At 41.2% G+C, this 24609-nt stretch overlaps 1 protein-coding gene and 1 long non-coding RNA gene across 2 annotated transcripts in view; both read right to left on the bottom strand.

Annotated features, from left to right (window-relative positions):
* Window positions 1-373: 373 nt before the first annotated feature.
* LOC134649684 (uncharacterized) overlaps window positions 374-24609 on the bottom strand; it is a 72474-nt gene continuing 48238 nt past the window's right edge. Inside the window, exons 2-3 of the long non-coding RNA XR_010096985.1 lie at window positions 547-743; window positions 374-404 (exon numbers count right to left, since the gene is read on the bottom strand). This is a non-coding gene — a long non-coding RNA (uncharacterized LOC134649684). The remainder of the gene's footprint in view (window positions 405-546; window positions 744-24609) is intronic.
* On the bottom strand, window positions 1337-24609 carry LOC134649665 (bifunctional purine biosynthesis protein ATIC). Its single transcript, XM_063504504.1, has 11 exons — window positions 24519-24609; window positions 21666-21769; window positions 20950-21166; window positions 19192-19461; window positions 12249-12361; window positions 11312-11535; window positions 9160-9408; window positions 8103-8324; window positions 6631-6808; window positions 4171-4334; window positions 1337-1456 (listed from the first exon to the last, which is right to left on the bottom strand). Exons 2-11 carry the CDS (start codon window positions 21685-21687, stop codon window positions 1337-1339), a joined length of 1779 nt encoding a protein of 592 aa, XP_063360574.1. The 5' UTR covers window positions 21688-21769; window positions 24519-24609.

Here is a 24609-nt window from a genome sequence, read left to right as displayed (position 1 = left end):
GGAAAAACTTTAAAATAAGCTATTATTAACATCGGGCGAAAAACGTTATAGTTTAGTTCATTAAAAAAACTGATAAAATGAAACAAAAAAAAATAAACGTCATACGTTTATTGAATTCCTTAAAACCTAACAAGGCACAATGTCATAGACTAGGAATCCTCTAGACTGAGTTTAGAGCAAATATTTCATGAAACCGATGCTGCCAAAAATACGGGGGTGCGGGGGGACGAGGTGAGCGAATCCCGTGCCGTGATTGGTCCGTTCAAAGACACCGACCAATCACGGCGCGGGATTGACTCAAAGATGGAGTAAAACTACCGTATAAGTGGCAGAGGGGGTAGCGTTACTATGCTCAGTCTAGAGGATTCCTAGTCTATGCACAATGTATACTTTTAACAAATATACTGGGTCAACCAAATCTTGTCAGTAAATAGGAACAAAAAAAACTATACTCATCCTTTTCTTTTGGGTGCTAGTACTAGTGTAAGACAAAGATAGTATGATTCTCTCTGTCTATGTTTGAAATCAAACACACCTTTGACACACTATATAAAAGAGATTCACTCTAAATACATTCTCTTAAAAAAGCTAACAATTACTTATGTAACAAAATTGTAACAATAAAAATATGGAATGATTATTCTATTATATTGTTAATTTAATTGATTGCTTTGCAGTTTAATTGACTCCCATTGCATGATCACAATAATGGAACTCGAAGATTGCACCAAACCGTCTATATTCTTAACAAATTTTATTATAGCTATGGAAATGTTCATAGTTTTCTGAATTTAGTTAACCCTTTGACTGCCAAAGACGTCAACTGACGCGCGCAGCTACAGCCCAATATCAACCTTAGTGCATTCCGACAAGGTTCAAATACGCGCCGGACACGATGGTGTGGCGTTCAAAAGTTTAATAAGTTCATTTTATATGGTGGTTGGTCTTGGTGCAAACATTTTTAGCTTTAATTTAAACGAGATATTTTAGAGAAAGATTGCCTCAATTACTCCAACCTATCCGTCATTCTAGTACAAAATTGGTACAAACACGGAGTTGTGAATTGGCAAATCGAACTGTCTTTTTAGTACATATCTAGGACGAACAGAGCTTAACCGATTGGCTCCCGGGTTTCAAATTTGCCAGTCAAAAGTTTTGAAGTTTTCAATTCCGATTCGACATCGCATCCGTGGTACTCAATTCCTTAAGCCTTCGAATCCGAATGCGTCGCGAGTGAATCGCGTTCGAAATGACAATCAAAATTCAACTCTAAATTATATAACTCAAAGTCGTTTTTTGGCTGGCAAAGAAGGATAATCCTATCCTATGGTAGACGTTAATGGTGGAACAGTCTGAGGTTGGTGTGTGCGAGCGTGATCTTGTGCTCATTGCAGGCCGTGATGACCTCCGCGTCATTGTTGGAGCCGGCCGGGCTGCCGATGTACTCTACGCCGCACTGTTGAACAACAAATACTTCAGTTACAATACTGATGACTTTTTAACAGATAAAAAAGCGGCCAAGTGCGAGTCGGGCTCGCCCATGAAGGGTTCCGTATTTAGGGGATTTATGACGTATTAAAAAAAACTACTTACTAGATCTCGTTCAAACCAATTTTCGGTGGAAGTTTGCATGGTAATGTACATCATATATTTTTTTTAGTTTTATGATTCTCTTATTTTAGAAGTTACAGGGGGGGGGGGGGGGACACACACATTTTACCACTTTGTAAGTGTCTCTCGCGCAAACTATTCAGTTTAGAAAAAAATGATATTAGAAACCTCAATATCATTTTTGAAGACCTATCCATAGATACCCCACACGTATGGGTTTGATGAAAAAATTTTTTTTTGAGTTTCAGTTCTAAGTATGGGGAACCCCCACAATTTATTGTTTTTCTCTATTTTTGTATGAAAATCTTAATGCGGTTCACAGAATACATCTACTTACCAAGTTTCAACAGTATAGTTCTTATAGTTTCGGAAAAAAGTGGCTGTGACATACGGACGGACAGACGGACAGACAGACAGACATGACGAATCTATAAGGGTTCCGTTTCTTGCCATTTGGCTACGGAACCCTAAAAAGTATGTTCATCGATTACTCTGAGACACAGACAAGACATCCTCTAGACTGAGCATAGTAGCGCTACCCCCTCTGCCACAAATATACGGTAGTTTTACTCCATCTTCGAGTCAAAGTGTCTTTGTGTGACGTCCGTGTCTTTGAACGGACCAATCACGGCACGGGACTCGCTCACCTCGTCCCCCGCACTCTAGTATTTTTGGCAGCATCGGTTTCATGAAATAATTGCTCTAAACTCCGTCTAGAGGATTCCTAGTCTATGCTCTGAGACTATTAGATTAATGGGGTGTTGGCCGGTCGAAGTATTTCGCAGCCCTGTCATTCGCTAGAATTGTAAAATTTTCGTTTTTGTTAATGCCCTGAATGCCAGCCCTTTTAAGCCAAATCTCATATTTGAATTTCGCGCCTTTTTAGGGTTCCGTAGCCAAATGGCAAAAAACGGAACCCTTATAGATTCGTCATGTCTGTCTGTCTGTCCGTCTGTCTGTCCGTCCGTATGTCACAGCCACTTTTCTCCGAAACTATAAGAACTATACTGTTGAAACTTGGTAAGTAGATGTATTCTGTGAACCGCATTAAGATTTTCACACAAAAATAGAAAAAAAAAACAATAAATTTTTGGGGTTCCCCATACTTCGAACTGAAACTCAAAATTTTTTTTTCATCAAACCCATACGTGTGGGGTATCTATGGATAGGTCTTCAAAAATGATATTGAGGTTTCTAATATCATTTTTTTCTAAACTGAATAGTTTGCGCGAGAGACACTTCCAAAGTGGTAAAATGTGTGTCCCCCCCCCTGTAACTTCTAAAATAAGAGAATGATAAAACTAAAAAAAATATATGATGTACATTACCATGTAAACTTCCACCGAAAATTGGTTTGAACGAGATCTAGTAAGTAGTTTTTTTTTATACGTCATAAATCGCCTAAATACGGAACCCTTCATGGGCGAGTCCGACTCGCACTTGGCCGCTTTTTTTACTGACAAGATTTGGTTGACCAGCTTTAAGTACCTGACAATTTCTTGTGCAGTTTTATTTTATGGCTGATCGTTGTTAGAATACAATATGTACTTGAATTTCATAATTCTAAAAATAACAGGTGATAAAAAAAATTACACGAGCCAGACATCAAACAGATAATTCACAAGCTATGTGATAACGTATCTGATCGACCGAAATGAGTTACTTTTTTATCAACACTTTCTTTTGGATTGTCATAATAAGCTTTATTTTCATGCTTTAAATATCTAATTTTTTTAAGCTTTGGTGATTGGTAAACTTTCAAAACCAAGGTCGCGTTTAAAAGAAATTCTAAGAGCTTAATTCTTGGGTATAGTTTCCGAGCAGATCCCAGAGGGCTTATCGCAAAAAGGAAATTGATATGTCGTTATCTGCCTTTCTATTGCACAAATATGAAAGTGACAGAGGGGCAGATAATGAAATTTCGATTGGTGTAAAATTGTCCCCTAATATTTATTTAAGTATTTATTTTTTCATTTTTTGCGGGAAGCCCTCAGACTCCCGAGCCGTAGCAAAAAGCCGGGATATCGCATATAGTTTGTTAAAGGACTGTCTCATATCAAACATAGACAGAGAGAATCATACTATCCATGTCATACACTAGTACTAGCACCCAAAAGAAAAGAATGAGTATAATTTTTTTGTTCTTATTTACTGACAATTTGGTTTGACCAACTATATGTTGGTGTTTGACGACCGGTCTGGCCTAGTGGTTAGTGATCCTGCCTATGAAGCCGATGGTTCCGGGTTCGAATCCCGGTAGAAGGACATATATTTGTGTGATGGATGACACAGATATTCGTACCTAAGCCATGGTTGTTTTCTATGTATTTAAGTGTTTATATATCACATATATATATATATATCGTTGCCTGAGCTGAGTACCCACAACACAAGCCTTCTTGATCTTACCGTGGGATTTAGTCAATTTGTGTAAAAATATCCTTTGATATTTATTTATTTATTATATATATATAGGCGCGAATGGATATCGTCCCATAGAAAATTTGAATTTCGCGCCTTTTTTTACTGACAAGATTTGGTTGACCAGCTATAACTGACCTGTACAGCTCGGTCGATGTTGTCCCGGAACGGGAAGAAGGCGTCCGAAGCGAGCGCCACCTTGTCGAGGTGCGTGAGCCACTCGCTACGCTCCTGCTCCGTGAGCAGCGCAGGCGCAGGCCCGTCGAACAGGGACTCCCATTGCGCTAACGGCATGTCTGTACCTTGGGAGTAAAGAATATACTTGATTATTGTCTTCGATTATTGACCGAAGCGTAGCGAAGGTCTACGTTTTGACTCGGGCATTTTGCTTTTGTATGTCCGGATGTTCTCCTCTACAGGTCACAATTCTCAACCGATTCTTGTGAAATTTTGTGACCAGATTCTATGAGTAAATAATTTTTTTTTGTCGATACCGTTTTTGGAAATTTTCACAAATGGAGGAGTTGTGATACCTCGCGCTTAAACAAATAGTCGTATCGATATCATAAGAGTATTTTCTTTTTGAGACATATTTACATAGTAAATGGCAAAAAATGCAGAAAAATTGTATTGCTGGTTTAGGCGGTATTTAGATATTTAGTTTGTACTCGAGAATGAGTAGCCGAATTTCGTCAGCTTAGCTAAGAACTATCATAGCGCGTTTTGTAAACAATCGCTTTTTTTGTTTGCACACAGAAAGTCTGGGTTCGATCCTCAGTAAGACATAACTTTTTGTATTTTTTTTTTCACTTAAACTTCGTATTTTTTTTAATGAATTAAAATCTTTGTATTGTTGATTGATCAAACCGCTGTGTGGCGCTGTCATCGTGCACGGTCCCAATAAGCTATGCTCGCGAGGTCTACAGAGCCACTAGTTATTTTTATTATTTTATTATTGTGAGCCTATTGTGTCCCACTGCTGGACAAAGGCCTCTCCCCTCTTCCATTCATCCCGGTTTTGAGCTACATCTGGCCAGTCTCACAAAAAGTCTAAGTTATCCCGCCATCGCCGACGAGGTCTGCCGGATCCCCGGTTCGACTCACGGGGCACCCACTCCGTGGCTATCTTGACCCACAAGTCATTCGGCATGCGACAGACATGACCAGCCCAGTCCCACTTTAACTTTGCCGCTTTTCGAGCTACATCTTCTATTTGATCGATATTCATGAAATAAAACGGCTTATTATTAACCGGGCAACTAAAATATTAAACAGGAACTTTCATTGGGCATATATAGCTGGTCAACCAAATCTTGTCAGTAAAAAAAGGCGCGAAATTCAAATTTTCTATGGGACGATATCCTTTCGCGCCTACATTTTTCAAATTTGCCGCCTTTTTCTACTGTCAAGATCTGGTTGACCAAGTATAATAATATAATTTGGCTGTGCACTAATATTTTAGCGCCAAAAAAAATATTTTAGCCTCAAATATAAGCATCATATTATTAAAAAAACTGGCAGCAAAATCAAGCCACCCAAAAAATTATAGGGAACTTAAAGTGATAGGTTGGCGGCTAAAATAATAAATTGGCAACTAATATTGTAAAGCGATCATAAAATTTAGTTGTCATCTAGTTGTTAACTCATTTTGATATATTTTAAGGCTCCGTTTTTGTTGCCAAACTATTAATTTTAGTAGCCATTTCTATTTTTTTAAACTGCCCAAATTCGATTAATTAGTTGACCGGTTAAATACGTGCCAAATAAAACTATTGATAAAATCATGAAATAATCTCTACGCAGACTTGTCTATACTTACAATAAAAAATTTAATCACGTAGATATTTTTGGTTGTAGTTTAAGTGTTTATAAAAAACGTATTATTGATGTTTTAACAAACCCTACAATTTAAGTAGGTACTTCTTCTAGTTTCTTACTTATAATGTATTTCCAGTACCTACCAAATATATAAATATAACTAACCATTCTATGTTGTTGTTGACACCGGGAGCCCTTAAGACTAACGGTGATTAGTGTAGCTCTGAATGAACATTATTCATACTAATTAGTGGTAAGCGCCGTGGGCCACACATATGGTAGATATTATGGTAATTAGTGTAATAAATATAACTTGTAGTGGCTGTTTGTTTACCTAAATAAATGAAAAAAAAAAAAAAAAACCGAGTATAACGAATTAAAACTACATTAGCCACCGTTTGTCGCGTTCATGTTGAATGATCAATATGATCATGTTATGGAACAGCCTCCTTGCGTATCAGTTGCGTGCAGTTGATGCGAACACCCAAGGGTACCTCTCTGCCATCGAAACCGAATACATAACACAACCATACTGATAATTAATAGATATTTAATTATAATGAATAGTCCCGAACAGCGTGAGTCTACTGTCTTATAGCGATGCAACTACCATCGAAGCCGAGCATACATGTCGTCAGGCGACCACCAAAACTCACTAATTGCAAAGAAATAATTAAATAGAAATGAACCTTATTTTGACACTAGTAAGGTTCACGATGGCTCTGAGCTTGTGATATTAATTAGTGAGGTTGACATCTGCCGATATGCTACAGTACTAACCAATGGTCCCGTTGACGAAGTTGTCGATAGCGTTGGACTGCACGGCGCGCGTGACGCCCTGCTTGAACTTGAGTGCGCGCACGCGCGGGTGCGAGCGAGACCACCACAGCGCCGCCTTGCCGCCCGCTAGGCGGGTGCAGTGGATGCGGGACTGTTGGCCAGCTCCGATGCCGATTACCTGGAACAATCCCTCCGTAATTATAAAAACCGGCCAAGTGCGAGTCGGACTCGCGCACGTAGGGTTCCGCACCATCAACAAATAATAGAGCAAAACAAGCAAAAAAACGGTCACCCATCCAAGTACTGACCCCGCCCGACGTTGCTTAACTTCGGTCAAAAATCACGTTTGTTGTATGGGAGCCCCACTTAAATCTTTATTTTATTCTGTTTTTAGTATTTGTTGTTATAGCGGCAACAGAAATACATCATCTATGAAAATTTCAACTGTGTAGCTATCACGGTTCGTGAGATACAGCCTGGTGACAGACGGACGGACGGACGGACGGACGGACAGCGGAATCTTAGTAATAGGGTCCCGTTTTTACCCTTTGGGTACGGAACCCTAAAAATGTATGTGAGATTCCAGCAAAATACAATATAAGTCTTTTCTCCATAATTGGGCGCCATTCAAAATCATTGATGTACTTAAAACATTTTTGTGAGTTCTAGCAGCCTTATCGTTGCCCTTTTCCTTCGAGCTACAAGTTACAATTTTATAAGTCTAAGTGCCACTTGCACCAACCCACTAACCCGGGGTTAACCGGTTAAACCGTTTACCCAGAGTCAAATTGTACTGGTAACCATGGTAACTCCAGGTTTAACCGGTTAACCCCGGGTTAGTAAATGGTACAAGTGGCCCTAATGGCATCATACAAATCTTTCACTGTTTGTCAAAAACAACATTACAATAATAGTGCCGCACGTGAATTGTTTCATGTATTTTATAAGTAAGTTCTTAGACTTAATATGACCTTCTTTAAGGTGTGCAAACTTTCCCAGTAAAACACCCAAAAATATACGTCTCACGTCTCGCTATACCTTAATACTTCTTCCATAGGTTGTACTAACCTGGCCATCCCTAGCGAAGCACACAGAATTGCTCTGCGTATATTTGAGCGCGATCGTAGCCACGATGAGGTCTCTAACAGCGTTCTCAGGCAGCGCCTTAATATCGGTCACGACGTTCTTGAACAAGTCCGGGGTGATTACAGCGTCGTTCCTCTTCTGTTCTAGGGTTAGACCAAAGATGGTCTTCTGTGCTATTACTAACCTGGCCATCCCTAGCAAAGCACACAGAGTTGCTCTGCGTATATTTGAGCGCGATCGTAGCCACGATGAGGTCTCTAACAGCGTTCTCAGGCAGCGCCTTAATATCGGTCACGACGTTCTTGAACAAGTCCGGGGTGATTACAGCGTCGTTCCTCTTCTGTTCTAGGGTTAGACCGAAGATGGTCTTCTGTGCTATTACTAACCTGGCCATCCCTAGCAAAGCACACAGAGTTGCTCTGCGTATATTTGAGCGCGATCGTAGCCACGATGAGGTCTCTAACAGCGTTCTCAGGCAGCGCCTTCTTGTCGGTCACGACGTTCTTGAACAAGTCCGGGGTGATTACAGCGTCGTTCCTCTTCTGTTCTAGGGTTAGACCGAAGATGGTCTTATGTTCTAGGAGGGCTGGGTCGTAGGCGGGGTCTATCTGCAATGTTGATATGTAAAATTAGTGTATAGCATGTGGTAGAAAAACAGATTATAATGGGTGTATTTTTTAAATGAGCAACTTGATACTGTGCGTGCCTTTAGACCTTCTCTAGCTTGGAATTAACGACGATTGGAATGGGGTTGGCAACTGTCAAAGGTTTTCATAGATGGCGCCATCATAGCTTGCTCCTTTTTCTATGAGATTTGGCTTAAAGGGCTATAAAAAAACTAAAATTTGACACAATTCTAGGGATTGACAGGGTAAAGCTATCCGCGACATCTGCTAAATACTTCGACCGGCCAACCCCATTAACAGATTCTGGGAAAAAGATACAGTCAGCTAACAAAGTTCTAAATTTTCTTGATGCCGATTGATTCAATTTCTGTCCAAGATGCGATGAGAAGAGATGAGAGAAACCAACCTAGGTTAAACCCCTTGAAAAGCAACAAATCCGGTCTACCCTTCCGTACCCAAAGGGTAAAAAACGGGACCCTATTACTAAGACTTCGCTGTGCGTCCGTCCATCCGTCCGTCTGTCACCAGGCTGTATCTCACGAACCGTGATAGCTAGACAGTTGAAATTTTCACAGATGATGTATTTCTGTTGCCGCTATAACAACAAATACTAAAAACAGAATAAAATAAAGATTTCAGTGGGGCTCCCATACAACAAACGTGATTTTTGACCGAAGTTGAGCAACGTCGGGCGGGGTCAGTACTTGGATGGGTGACCGCTTTTTTGCTTGTTTTGCTCTATTTTTTGTTGATGGTGCGGAACCCTCCGTGCGCGAGTCCGACTCGCACTTGGCCGGTTTTTGAAGTTTCATCTCACCTGCAGAACGCAATAGCTTCCACCTTTTTTCTTCTTCAACAGATCCATCGCTGCCTTGCTGTAGCTTGGGGCGATGATTCCATCGGAGACCTCCCTGGAGATGATCCTGGCGGTGACGTCGTCGCAGTGGTCGGACAGGGCCACGAAGTCTCCGAACGAGCTCATGCGGTCGGCGCCGCGCGCGCGCGCGTACGCGCAGGCCAGCGGCGTGAGGGACGGGAGCAGGTCGGATACCATGCATACTGCGGCCTGGAACAATTTCAATATGATTTATTGACTATGGAATGCTATGGTATACATACTAAAAATGCACTGTGGAACGACGCTATACTAATACTATACCCCTCAAATTTTTCGTATTTTTTGTCAACACCATAAAAAATTATAATAAAAAAAGCGGCCAAGTGCGAGTCGGACTCGCCCATGAAGGGTTCCGTATTTAGGCGATTTATGACGTATTAAAAAAAAACTACTTACTAGATCTCGTTCAAACCAATTTTCGGTGGAAGTTTACATGGTAATGTACATCATATATGTATCATCATCATCATATTTTTTTTTAGTTTTATCATTCTCTTATTTTAGAAGTTACAGGGGGGGGGGGACACACATTTTACCACTTTGGAAGTGTCTCTCGCGCAAAAAAAAATGATATTAGAAACCTCAATATCATTTTTGAAGACCTATCCATAGATACCCCACACGTATGGGTTTGATGAAAAAAATTTTTTTGAGTTTCAGTTCGAAGTATGGGGAACCCCAAAAATTTATTGTTTTTTTTTCTATTTTTGTGTGAAAATCTTAATGCGGTTCACAGAATACATCTACTTACCAAGTTTCAACAGTATAGTTCTTATAGTTTCGGAGAAAAGTGGCTGTGACATACGGACGGACAGACAGACGGACAGACAGACAGACAGACAGACAGACAGACATGACGAATCTATAAGGGTTCCGTTTTTTGCCATTTGGCTACGGAACCCTAAAAACTAAAAATTCCCAAATAACCAACCACAAGTATGGCGTCGTTCGACAGTGCATCGTCTTGTCCTGGCCAATTTTGGGCATGCATGACGACTGGATTTGGTACTGGCTAGTGGAAGCAACGTTTCTTGGCTCTCACGTGGCTTACGTAGCTTATTGTAATGTAATATGAATATGCTATACCACTAAAATTAGTATCAATGAATTAGCAATACCACAGATTATATAATGCAGAGCGTAGTGGTTAACGGCTGGCGTAATATGTGACGTTATCCATGAAAAGCGACCTTATTGTCGATGGCGCTTACGCCTTTGTTAACGATGCTCCGATATAAATACAATGCCGCGCGACGCTGAGCGTAAGCGCCATCGAGAATAAGGTCCCTTTTCATAGATAATGCCCCATATAAAAACTTGTCTATCACCAACTACCCTTATGTCACTTATTTACTAACAAATATCTATTCTAACCTCCTGCTCCGTAAGAGGTAACCCAATAGCGGCGCCAGCGGGCGACACATGCTTGAAGCTAGTGGCGGCCGGGACCCCGAGCGCTCGCTTCAGTTCCCGGACTAGTTGCCACGCGTTCAGCGCGTCGCACAGGTTGATGAAGCCAGGGGAACCGTTCGCAGTTGTCAGGAGTAGGAAACTTACCCACCAACCACCCTTATGTCACTTATTTACTAACAGATATCTATTCTAACCTCCTGCTCCGTAAGAGGTAATCCAATAGCGGCGCCAGCGGGCGACACATGCTTGAAGCTAGTGGCGGCCGGGACCCCGAGCGCTTGCTTCAGTTCCCGGACTAGTTGCCACGCTTGAGCGCGTCGCACAGGTTGATGAAGCCAGGGGAACCGTTCGCAGTTGTCAGGAGTAGGAAACTTACCCACCAACCACCCTTATGTCACTTATTTACTAACAAATATCTATTCTAACCTCCTGCTCCGTAAGAGGTAATCCAATAGCGGCGCCAGCGGGCGACACATGCTTGAAGCTAGTGGCGGCCGGGACCCCGAGCGCTTGCTTCAGTTCCCGGACTAGTTGCCACGCTTGAGCGCGTCGCACAGGTTGATGAAGCCAGGGGAACCGTTCGCAGTTGTCAGGAGTAGGAAACTTACCCACCAACCACCCTTATGTCACTTATTTACTAACAAATATCTATTCTAACCTCCTGCTCCGTAAGAGGTAACCCAATAGCGGCGCCAGCGGGCGACACATGCTTGAAGCTAGTGGCGGCCGGGACCCCGAGCGCTTGCTTCAGTTCCCGGACTAGTTGCCACGCGTTCAGCGCGTCACACAGGTTGATGAACCCGGGGGAACCGTTGACGGTGGTCAGCGGCAGGCGGTCGCGGGTTGTGAACACTTGGGCTGGCTTCTGGTGCGGGTTCATGCCTGTAATTGCATTTTAATTTTTAGTATGTCCCGGGTTCGACCCGGTAAGGGCATTTATTTGTTCTGGGTCATGGTCTCCTCCAGCTGTCACTGTCGACGACTTGCCACATGATTCTAACAGATGGCGTTAGGGAGTTAAAATCTAATTTGGTAGAAACTTACATCCCACTTACGGAGTTTCAAATGTCACTTACTGTATATATATACTTACTCCTTCTGACTACCTCTCAGTAGACTTCGGTCCCCAGGCATAACACTCGCCTGGAGAGAGTACTCTCTACTGCCCTCTCTCTACCTTCACTAAAGATGTGGTTAAATTCATTCGATTGTTAACCGTATTCTCACACAATAAATTCTAAATTCAAATGGCTGTTACAGCTGTTATTTGAGGTGTGGTAGAGACGTTAAAGTCTATTTTTTTATTCGGTAGCCTGAAATGACATTTCATAGTATGAACATAAAATGTCATTTCATACTATGAAATGTCATTTTAGTCTACCGAATAAAAAAATAGACTTTAGACTTAATTGGAGCTATGTCAAAACTGTTGATAAAGATAAGAAAGCGTGGCGCAGGCTTACGAGTATGTGCATATTACTTAAAAAACAAACCATCATAATCTTGGGATATTTCTTGAAGTTTTCTTACATATTTCTCCAAATGTTACATTAAGTTGAGCTAATCGGCCAAATATTGGGTATTTTAACACTTACCATAACGTAAGGTCATCTGAGCCTTCCCTGCGGAGTATTGCTTGCGGAAATAGTCGGAGATCGCCGTGTCGTACTCTGCCGTGTGGGTGAAAGCTTTCAGGGCCAACTTTTGCCTGGAAACGGGGCCTTTCTATAGAATACGAGTATGTCTTAGAATTTAGCTTTATTCGCAATGAAATTGATAAGTAACAAAAGGGTTAAAATACATGAGATTTTTAACCTTAACTGGTAGTGAATAAAGTCGATGTTTAAATCATGCCGCTTGTAATATATCTAGAATATAAACTTTATGATGATCATGATAAGGTATAAAATCAAATGCATAAAGCAATCACCAAAGTATATCCTGAACATAACTTTATATTACTAGAATTTAAGCTCCTTGAGCCAGATTTACACAGGCTCAATTATAATTAAAGAGCAGCCGATAGGTTATCACAATATAAGATATTGATTGACACTTAGCAGTGTTGGCCGTAATGTGTAATTCTAATTAACAATTAATCATTTCCATTACCCATTAAATCCGCAATTAGTCAATTGCATTACGCATCAATTTAAATTAAGTTAATTAGAATTGAATTTTGAGACGTTTAATTACATTGATTGTCAATCTAAATTAACGTTTAATGCAATTAAATCAATTTTTTCATAAACTAATAATTAATGTTACTATTGCTTAGAAACTTGGAGCTAGGTATTAAAATTGAAAATAAGCATATGAATACATTCAGTGAATTATCAGGTCGTGATATTTTAAAATGAGACAACAAAATGACCCTGAAACCTGGCAGTAGGTACCTACTGGAACTCAGGTTTGGTGCAACATAGACACACGCCGTTTTGGTCATCCGACTCGTCTTGATGAGCGCTTAGGAGAGCAGTACCCAAGATAGAGCTGATGCTGAACCCTGGCTGTACCTAATGGAACTCAGGTTTGGTGCAACATAGACAAACGCCGTTTTAGTCATCCGACTCGTCTTGATGAGCACTTGGGAGAGCAGTACCCAAGATAGAGCTGATGCTGAACCCTGGCAGTACCTAATGGAACTCAGGTTTGGTGCAACATAGACAAACGCCGTTTTGGTCATCCGACTCGTCTTGATGAGCACTTGGGAGAGCAGTACCCAAGATAGAGCTGATGCTGAACCCTAGCAGTACCTAATGGAACTCAGGTTTGGTGCAACATAGACAAACGCCGTTTTGGTCATCCGATTCGTCTTGATGAGCACTTGGGAGAGCAGTACCCAAGATAGAGCTGATGCTGAACCCTGGCAGTACCTAATGGAACTCAGGTTTGGTGCAACATAGACAAACGCCGGTTTGGTCATCCGACTCGTCTTGATGAGCACTTGGGAGAGCAGTACCCAAGATAGAGCTGATGCTGAACCCTGGCAGTACCTAATGGAACTCAGGTTTGGTGCAACATAGACAAACGCCGTTTTGGTCATCCGACTCGTCTTGATGAGCACTTGGGAGAGCAGTACCCAAGATAGAGCTGATGCTGAACCCTGGCAGTACCTAATGGAACTCAGGTTTGGTGCAACATAGACAAACGCCGGTTTGGTCATCCGACTCGTCTTGATAAGTACTTGGGAGAGCAGTACCCAAGATAGAGCTGATGCTGAACCCTGGCAGTACCTAATGGAACTCGGGTTTGGTGCAACATAGATAAACGCCGTTTTAGTCATCCGACTCGTCTTGATGAGCACTTGGGAGAGCAGTACCCAAGATAGAGCTGATGCTGAACCCTGGCAGTACCTAATAGAACTCAGGTTTGGTGCAACATAGACAAACGCCGGTTTGGTCATCCGACTCGTCTTGATGAGTACTTGGGAGAGCAGTACCCAAGATAGAGCTGATGCTGAACCCTGGCAGTACCTAATGGAACTCAGGTTTGGTGCAACATAGATAAACGCCGTTTTGGTCATCCGACTCGTCTTGATGAGCACTTGGGAGAGCAGTACCCAAGATAGAGCTGATGCTGAACCCTGGCAGTACCTAGTGGAACTCAGGTTTGGTGCAACATAGACACACGCCGTTTTGGTCATCCGACTCGTCTTGATGAGCACTTGGGAGAGCAGTACCCAAGATAGAGCTGATGCTGAACCCTGGCAGTACCTAATGGAACTCAGGTTTGGTGCAACATAGACAAACGCCGTTTTGGTCATCCGACTCGTCTTGATGAGCACTTGGGAGAGCAGTGCCCAAGATAGAGCTGATGCTAAACCCTGGCAGTACCTAATGGAACTCAGGTCTGGTGCAACATAGACAAACGCCGTTTTGGTCATCCGACTCGTCTTGATGAGCACTTGGGAGAGCAGTACCCAAGATAGAGCTGATGCTGGACCCTGGCAGTACCTAGTGGAACTCAGGTTTGATGCAACATAGACACACGCCGTTTTGGTCATCCTACTCGTCTTGATGAGCACTTGGGAGAGCAGTACCCAAGATAGAGCTGATGCTGAACCCTGGCAGTACCTAATGGAACTCAGGTTTGGTGCAACATAGATAAACGCCGTTTTGGTCATCCGACTCGTCTTGATGAGCACTTGGGAGAGCAGTACCCAAGATAGAGCTGATGCTGAACCCTGGCAGTACCTAATGGAACTCAGGTTTGGTGCAACATAGACAAACGCCGGTTTGGTCATCCGACTCGTCTGGATGAGTACTTGGGAGAGCAGTACCCAAGATAGAGCTGATGCTGAACCCTGGCAGTACCTAATGGAACTCAGGTTTGGTGCAACATAGATAAACGCCGTTTTGGTCATCCGACTCGTCTTGATGAGCACTTGGGAGAGCAGTACCCAAGATAGAGCTGATGCTGAACCCTGGCAGTACCTAGTGGAACTCAGGTTTGGTGCAACATAGACACACGCCGTTTTGGTCATCCAACTCGTCTTGATGAGCACTTGGGAGAGCAGTACCCAAGATAGAGCTGATGCTGAACCCTGGCAGTACCTAATGGAACTCAGGTTTGGTGCAACATAGACAAACGCCGTTTTGGTCATCCGACTCGTCTTGATGAGCACTTGGGAGAGCAGTGCCCAAGATAGAGCTGATGCTAAACCCTGGCAGTACCTAATGGAACTCAGGTCTGGTGCAACATAGACAAACGCCGTTTTGGTCATCCGACTCGTCTTGATGAGCACTTGGGAGAGCAGTACCCAAGATAGAGCTGATGCTGGACCCTGGCAGTACCTAGTGGAACTCAGGTTTGATGCAACATAAAAACACGCCGTTTTGGTCATCCTACTCGTCTTGATGAGCACTTGGGAGAGCAGTACCCAAGATAGAGCTGATGCTGAACCCTGGCAGTACCTAATGGAACTCAGGTTTGGTGCAACATCGACAAACGCCGTTTTGGTCATCCGTCACATCTTGACGAGCACTTGGGAGAGCAGTACCCAAGATAGAGCTGATGCTGAACCCTGGCAGTACCTGCAGGTTCAAGATGTGACGGATGACCTAAATAGCGTGAGCCTATGTTGCACCAAACCTGAGTTCCACTAGGTATAGCCAGGGTTCAGCATCAGCTCTATCTTGGGTACTGCTCTCCCAAGTGCTCATCAAGACGAGTCGAATGACCAAGACGGCGTTTGTCTATGTTGCACCAAACCTGAGGTCCATTAGGTACTGCCAGGGTTCAGCATCAGCTCTATCTTGGGTACTGCTCTCCCAAGTGCTCATCAAGACAAGTCGGATGACCAACACGATGTGTGTCTATGTTGCACCAAACCTGAGTTCCACTAGGTACAGCCAGGGTTCAGCATCAGCTCTATCTTGGGTACTGCTCTTCCAAGTGCTCATCAAGAGGAGTCGGATGACTAAAACGGCATGTGTCTATGTTGCACCAAACCTGAGTTCCACTAGGTATAGCCAGGGTTCAGCATCAGCTCTATCTTGGGTACGGTATCTCAAGTGCTCATCAAGACGAGTCGGATGACCAAAACGACGTGTTTCTATGTTGCACCAAACCTGAGTTCCACTAGGTACAGCCAGCTGTTCAGCATCAGCTCTATCTTGGGTACTGCTCTCCCAAGTGCTCATCAAGACAAGTCGGATGACCAAAACGGCGTGTGTCCATGTTGCACCAAACCTGAGTTCCACTAGGTACAGCCAGGGTTCAGCATTAGCTCTATCTTGGGTACTGCTCTCCCAAGTGCTCATCAAGACGAGTCGGATGACCAAAACGGCGTTTGTCTATGTTGCACCAAACCTGAGTTCCACTAAGTACAGCCAGGGTTCAGCATCAGCTCTATGTTGGGTACTGCTCTCCCAAGTGCTCATCAAGACGAGTCGGATGACCAAAACGGCATGTGTCTATGTTGCACCAAACCTGAGTTCCACTAGGTACAGCCAGGGTTCAGCATCAGCTCTATCTTGGGTACTGGTCTCCCAAGTGCTCATCAAGACGAGTCGGATGACCAAAACGGCGTTTGTCTATGTTGCACCGAACCTGTGTTCCATTAGGTACTGCCAGGGTTCAGCATCAGCTCTATCTTGGGTACTGCTCTCCCAAGTGCTCATCAAGTCGAGTCGGATGACCAAAACGGCGTTTGTCTATGTTGCACCAAACCTGAGTTCCACTAGGTACTGCCAGGGTCCAGCATCAGCTCTATCTTGGGTACTGCTCTCCCAAGTGCTCATCAAGACGAGTCGGATGACCAAAACGGCGTGTGTGTATGTTGCACCAAACCTGAATTCCACTAGGTACACCCACGGTTCAGCATCAGCTCTATCTTGGGTACTTGTCTCCCAAGTGCTCATCAAGACAAGTCGGATGACCAAAACGGCGGGTGTCTATGTTGCACCAAACCTGAGTTCCACTAGGTACAGCCAGGGTTCAGCATCAGCTCTATCTTGGGTACTGCTCTCCCAAGTGCTCATCAAGACGAGTCGGATGACCAAAACGGCGTGTGTCTATGTTGCACCAAACCTGAGTTCCACTAAGTACAGCCAGGGTTCAGCATCAGCTCTAACATGGGTACTGCTCTCCCAAGTGCTCATCAAAACGAGTCGGATGACCAAAACGGCGTGTGTCTATGTTGCACCAAACCTGAGTTCCACTAGGTACTGCCAGGGTTCAGCATTAGCTCTATCTTAGGTACTGCTCTCCAAGTTCTCATCAAGACGAGTCGGATGACCAAAACGGCGTTTGTCTATGTTGCACCAAACCTGAGTTCCATTAGGTACTGCCAGGGTTCAGCATCAGCTCTATCTTGGGTACTGCTCTCCCAAGTGCTCACTAAGACGAGTCGGATGACCAAAACGGCGTTTGTCTATGTTGCACCAAACCTGAGTTCCACTAGGTACAGCCAAGGTTCAGCATCAGCTCCCTCTTGGGTACTGCTCTCCCAAGTGCTCATTGTGACGAGTCGAATAGCCTAAACGGCGTGTGTCTATGTTGCACCAAACCTGAGTTCCACTAGGTACAGCCAGGGTTCAGCATCAGCTCTATCTTGGGTACTGCTCTCCTAAGTGCTCACCAAGACGAGTCGGATGACCAAAACGGCGTTTGTCTATGTTGCACCAAACCTGAGTTCCATTAGGTACTGCCAGGGTTCAGCATCAGCTCTACCTTGGGTACTGCTCTCCAAGTGCTCATCAAGACGAGTCGGATGACCAAAACGGCGTTTGTCTATGTTGCACCAAACCTGAGTTCCATTAGGTACTGCCAGGGTTTAGCATGAGCTCTATCTTGGGTACTGCTCTCCCAAGTGCTCACCAAGACGAGTCGGATGACCAAAACGGCGTTTGTCTATGTTGCACCAAACCTGAGTTCCACTAGGTACAGCCAAGGTTCAGCATCAGCTCCATCTTGGGTACTGCTCTCCCAAGTGCTCATTGTGACGAGTCGAATAGCCTAAACGGCGTATGTGTATGTTGCACCAAACCTGAATTCCACTAGGTACAACCAGGGTTCAGCATCAGCTCTATCTTGGGTACTGGTCTCCCAAGTGCTCATCAAGACGAGTCGGATGACCAAACGGCGTGTTTCTATGTTGCACCAAACCTGAGGTCCACTAGCTAGATAAAAATTACGGGCGCCTTTATAAAATTACGATATATTTTTGTTAATTGATAATTATCAATAATATTTTTAATTGTCATTAAAAATTGATTTAATTTTTAATGGTTTGTGAAGCATTAACCATTAATTCTTTTTAATTTTTAATGGTTCGAAATAAATTAATATTAATGCAAATTGATGTTAATGCGAATTGACAATTAATTTTCCTTCAATGGTTAATGGTTAATTCGAATTAACCTTTTCAATGGTTAATTTTTAATGGTAATTGGGATTAACGTTCGGCCAACACTGACACTTAGTAACTTTGCTATTTATGTTTATTCATGATAACAGTACTATTATCTTTACAGTTACTGTACTAACCTAGTTTCCAAGGAAGTCTGTTTCTTCTTTCAACTCCTTAATAACACTAACATAGTTACTAAGATCACATCGGGACACGGTCGTGGTTCTTTGCCGCGGCCTGAAGGGTCATACCACAGATATCCATGTTTATAGCCACTTCACTCTACCCAAAGAGTCTAAAGAGTTATCTTTACTTTGACTGTACTAACCTAGTTTCCAAAGAAGTCTGTTTCTTCTGCTTCATCTCCTAAATAACACTAACATAATCACTAGGATCACATAAGATCGTGACACGGTCGTGGTTCTTTACCGCGGCCTGGAGGATCACACCACAGATATCCATGTTTATAGCCACTTCACTCTACCTAAAGAGTTTAAATGTGACGTTATCTATTAAAAGGGACCTTATTGTCGATGGCGCTTACGCCATTATTAACGATGCTCCGATGTAAATACAATGCCGGGCGACGCTGTGCGGCGTAAGCGCCTTCGACAATAAGGTCCCTTTTCATTGATAATGCCCCAAATAGTAAAGAGTCAAATCTTTACTTTTAGTGTACTAACCTAGTTTCCAAAGAAGTCTGTTTCTTCTGCTTCATTTCCTCAATAACACTAACATAATCACTAGGATCACATAAGATCGTGACACGGTCGTGATTCTTCGCCGCGGCCCGAAGGAGCGTCACACCACCTATATCGATGTTTTCCACAGCGTCGGCGATGGTCACGTCGGGCTTGGCCACGGTGTCGACGAAGGGGTACAGGTTGCACACAACTACGCTTATCATGTCGAACTTCTGGCGTTTCATGTCAGCCTGGTCGGAGTCAGTTAGCCTGGGGAAGACATTTTGGTATGACCAACTGGTTTTAAGCAGACATATGGGGCATCTATGAAAAGGGATCTTATTGTCAATGTCGCTTACGCGGCACAGCGTCGCGCGGCATTGTATTTATATCGGAGCATCGTTAATAATGGCTTAAGCGCCATCGACAATAAGGTCCCTTTTCATAGATAACTCACATGTTTAAGTAGGCAATCTGTTAAATTCTCTATTGTAAGCAAATTAAAGTTACGTTTTTAGTTAAATACTTATACAAAAATCGTCTTTCTTGGAACACACGATAAAAAATGTACTTATCCAATATTTCCTTGTTTTTTTTCTAATTGCTCAAAAATTTATGCTATAAATCTTACTCGCTTTAGGAACAGCAAAATAGCACCAATAACATTACTAATGTAATGTAGAACAAATTAAATTATTTTCAGAAAATATTTTAATTTGTTTTTATTTCAAGTAGACACACTACTATATAAATTATAAGCTTGCCGCACCAAGTCACCTGCAACACAACACACACCTGAACAGGCACCTGCCGCGATAGCAGAGGACGCTGGTTCGATTCCAGCCTGGGGCACTGGAGGGCCCAGAGATGTGACTTATTTGAAATACTTGTATTTAAAATGCAAATACAAAATGCAAAATACCTATTTTGTATTTTGTATTTAAATACCTTTTGAAGAAAACTATTTTGTATTTTATTTGAAATAGTTTTGGGACCTATTTTCTATTTTCAAAATACAAAATACTTTATAGTAGGTAGGTAATGTAGGTAGAAGTTACAATCTCTTCTGATGTTACAATCCTGGCAACTCTCTCATTCTTTTAACATGGAACTGTTGAATCTGTTTAGTAACGTCGCACATAAAGTGTAATCTTGAGTGTTGGGAGGGTTTCAAGGCACGAGAGGAGAACAAACTTTTCTGCCCTGGTGAAACACAATCGAGACGTTTTCATCACACTAACGAGAGGCATTATACTAGCTGTGAAACATTACAAAGTAATGCTTTTAAAAGTTGGCCGATATAAAACATCATTCATACCTACATCCTACCGGTTAATATGAGCAACTAGAAATTTGCACTTTAGATATGGGATTGACTTCAAAGAATAAAGAGAGTCTTTTCAACTCGGAAATTCCGAGTAATACTTCTTAATTCAGACTAGGTATTCACTACTCAGAATACCTTTTATTGAAAAGTATTTGTATTTTAAAAAAGTATTTTGAAAATACCTATTTCGTATTTTGTATTTAAATACAAATTCAAAAACTATTTTGTATTTTGCATTTGAAATAGTATTATCAAGGAAGTATTTGTATTTTGTATTTAAATACTTTTTATAAAGTATTTTTCGCATCTCTGCTGGAGGCCTTGGTCACTTTTTCTTAGGATATGACATTTATTTAAAGTTTAACATTACTAATCCTAATCACCAGCAGGAAACAACTAAACTAATATGTAAACCAGTAAACAGAATTCACCTCGCCAGTATGCCACCGTGTACTGCAGGATGCAAAGACTTGACCCGTCCACCGAGCATCTCCGGGGCTCCAGTGATATCGGCCACGTCGCGCACCTGCAGGCCTGCGGCGCGGAGCGCGGACGCTGTGCCTCCAGTACTGACGAGACCAAGTCCGATGTCCGACAGGCATTTTGCTAGAGGCACTAGGCCGGTTTTGTCGGAGACGCTGAGAAGCGCTGGAAAGTAACATTTTCTTGACTTGAAGCACAAAAAATAAGTGTTCATTAATTGACAGGAAGGTTATTGACCTAAGTAAAATAAAATTCTCGACATTCTCGTATCTAAATTTTTTTGAGACAATCTATCCTCACCTTTATAGCACAGGGTTAGGTATTTTAAAATAAAATGTATTTTATTTTAATATATTATGATTTTGTAAATTTCATTAGAAATGAAGTTGCAGGCGTCCATAGACTACAGTGACCGCTTACCATTAGGCGGGCTGTATGCTTGTTTGCCACCGACGTGGTATAAAAAAAATTACTGTATGAAATGAAGCCTATGCAACTAGATTTTGATGGTCCTTAATGAGTAGGTGTAAAATGTAGGTCTTACGTCTTTGATAGATTTCAATATTTTAAGGATTATTAGTTTTATGTTTTGTTTCAAAAGGTTAAGGGCCCAGACCAGTTATAACTACATGGTGTGTGCTAATAAAACAAATATATAACTTACCTAACTTTCCATTGGCTGCCATGTCTGTGTGTTAGAAGAAGTGGAAATCAACTGAGAGTCAACAATCGCCTGTGTTAATATGGAATGACCTTTCGCAGGGGTTCCTGATAACAACAACTTGTTTATTACATATTTATAGGGTTGAACAAAATCTGTTATTTTTAATAAATTCTTGGCTACACCTTTATCAAAATTTTTAGGTTTTTTAACTAAAAATAATAATTATAAAAACAATACCAGACCTGAAAATTCTGCAGTTACTTTAACCTAATTGGCAATTATCACTTAATTATGACCTGTAGAACATTTTTTGTTAATGTTTTTTTTTAATTGTTTGTAATATAAGTCTGTAAATAAGTCTAATACATACAACATTTAGAAATGAGCCTTTAAGCAACATTTAGGAAATAAATTTGAAACATCTAAAGTAAACATCTAGATAAAGTCCGTCAACCAAATCTTGTCAGTAGTAAAAGGCGGCAAATTTGAAAAATCGCGGGTTAGCAACACTGTGTTCAAATAATTCCAAAACGCGTGTCATCTGTGTTTTATCTGTGGAATGTGAATCGTGAATGACAGCCGTCACCTTATTTGTTTTCATTTGGTTTTCATTCTGAATCGTTTCTGTTTCAAGAGATATTTCTGCTGTCACCATTAAATACCAATACATTAAATAAGAATAAGCATAGCTAAGGGGCCTACAATGTACAATCATGCTCGTTGATGGTAAACATTACTAAAAATTGAGGTTACCTATGACAAGTACTGGAAGAACTCTTTCGAACTTTTAAGATTATGTTCCGTTTTTTTGTTTTAGGGTTAAAAGGCATAAATAAAATTAAAACGTATGTCTAAATCTATCCAACAAGACCATAAATTGTGTCCTGGAAACCGTCCATAGGCCCACATGTCTAATATTTTCAGCAATCAGTTGTGACTATTTATAAAGGTAAACCTTTTAAACAGTATTAAGAGCCTTGATTATATCGCCGTTCTTTCGCAATATCTACCTAATCCATACACGTTTGTTGCAGGATTAAATCTTGCCCAATATAAGGCGTTCGTAGTAGGTAGTATCTCTTCAGACAATACTTACCTATGGCGGTTTATGTACGTGTACAACGCAACCAAGTCGAAAAGTGACCCTTATGTTATTTACCTTTAAATTAAATAAACACCCAAATATCAGTTGTTTTATTTTTAATATGTATATTGTACAATATATACCAATCAAAAAAATTACACAGGTATGTCATATTCATCCAGAACAGTACACTAATTTACATTAACAAGTGGCATATTATAGATAGGGATACATAGATAGGGAACAAAGAGAATATAAGCACTACGATAGGGAGTTGTTTTTGATATCTTCAAATTTGTTCATCATTTTGATTAACATTGTTTTAACATCGCTTTTAAATTGTCCGTCCATGTTTTAATTCTTTTCAATAAACCGCGAGTGACAATTTGAATTTACGTACGCAGGGCGCGCTCAGCGGAAAAAAAAATCTTTTGGTTCGATGTACATTGCTGCTTTTCTTAGCGCAATACTGCTCTTTGAGTGTTGCCCTACTTTAGTTTGCTTTACATTGCTACTGACAAGATTTGGTTGACGGACTATATATGTTTTCTTTAGATGTTTCTTTATTTATTTATATTTATGAATCATTTCAACTTTTGTATTTTGTAAGGAAAGTTAAGAATATTTTTCCGTGCAATTTATAGGTGGCATTATTTAAGTTGTATTGTACTTATTATCATACCTTGGTCTGACAAGGACAATTTGGTTTTCACTTTAATAGTATGTGGGCAAATAAAATACACTTGACATGATAATTAGTTATTCCGTAGCACTTTATTATCAAATCAAAGATGGATTTAATATTGTTTGCATGTGACAGCCCTGACTGCCTTACGTCAATGAACACTGTGACGAAAATATTATTGTTGTTGCCTTATGCCTGTGATGATATAATTGACAAATATTTCACTTTCAGTTGAGTTAGAGCAAACAACATTAACATTGCTGATTATCAAGTTGATTTAGTTATATATAATTGGAAATTATGGAAGATTACCAAGGAAAGAAAAAAGATTTGATTTATAAATTTCATTATAACCATTCCAATTAGGGTCTTAATTTACTTTTACATACTAGGTAAGTATACCTATCAACCTATCATTCAATAGGCGAGAAGAAATATTTTGGCAAAGATTATGGTTACGATGTCAATATGTTATAAACAACTCTTAAGTAACATTTGGATACCTTATAACTTCTAAAATCTTTAATGTGATTAAGTCTATAAGCCACATTTCAAAATTTAGTTAAATCATGTTATGGTCAAATTATACAAATCTTTTTCATAATAGATTTTAGTTAGATCTATTACCAGGGGCGTATTTTGAGATTTGGCGCCCCGGGCCAATACGTTTCGCCGCCCCAGAAGTCAAGGAAGAAAAACAAAATGCAATCCGCTAGCGGCGGCATATGCCGCCCCTGAGGGTTGGCGCCCCGGGCCATGGCCCGGATGGCCCTAGGGTAAATACGCCCCTGTCTATTACTCTACTTAAGCAATTATTTAGACAATGAGTTTAAAACCATTCGATAACGTGTAAACATCAACTTTCTTTCGTTAAAATAGGTAGGTAAGTTAAAATTATATATGACAAACTTATGATTAAATATTTTACACACTGTTGAGATACTTTTGATGATAACTTGATACAAGCAATAAGACACAATCACTGTAACATTTTAGGATTAGAACTGAACAATAAACATACAGGTAAGTAAGTATTAAAAGTTTGTGAAGTTTCAACACTAAGTACTTAACCACAATGTCTTACCACGAGGAAATTGATAACCCTTTTGTGGTTTAATAGCTGTCGAAATCGAGCTGCAATAAATTCAGTACCGTTGTACATCTATAAACTACTA

This window comes from Cydia amplana, chromosome 7, assembly GCF_948474715.1.
Source record: "Cydia amplana chromosome 7, ilCydAmpl1.1, whole genome shotgun sequence".
NCBI lineage: Eukaryota > Metazoa > Arthropoda > Insecta > Lepidoptera > Tortricidae > Cydia > Cydia amplana.
This window is presented reverse-complemented; position numbering and strand designations above follow the sequence as displayed.

What these genes read in the sequence shown, in the direction of transcription:
- LOC134649665 (XM_063504504.1), bottom strand. Translation starts at nt 21,687, where the DNA reads ATGGCAGCCAATGGAAAGTTAG. An exon ending in TCAGATGACCTTACGTTATG is followed by an intron (nt 11,536 to 12,248) that starts GTAAGTGTTAAA and finishes ATGCAATTACAG; the next exon opens with GCATGAACCCGCACCAGAAG. An exon ending in TACCTCTTACGGAGCAGGAG is followed by an intron (nt 9,409 to 11,311) that starts GTTAGAATAGAT and finishes AAATTGTTCCAG; the next exon opens with GCCGCAGTATGCATGGTATC.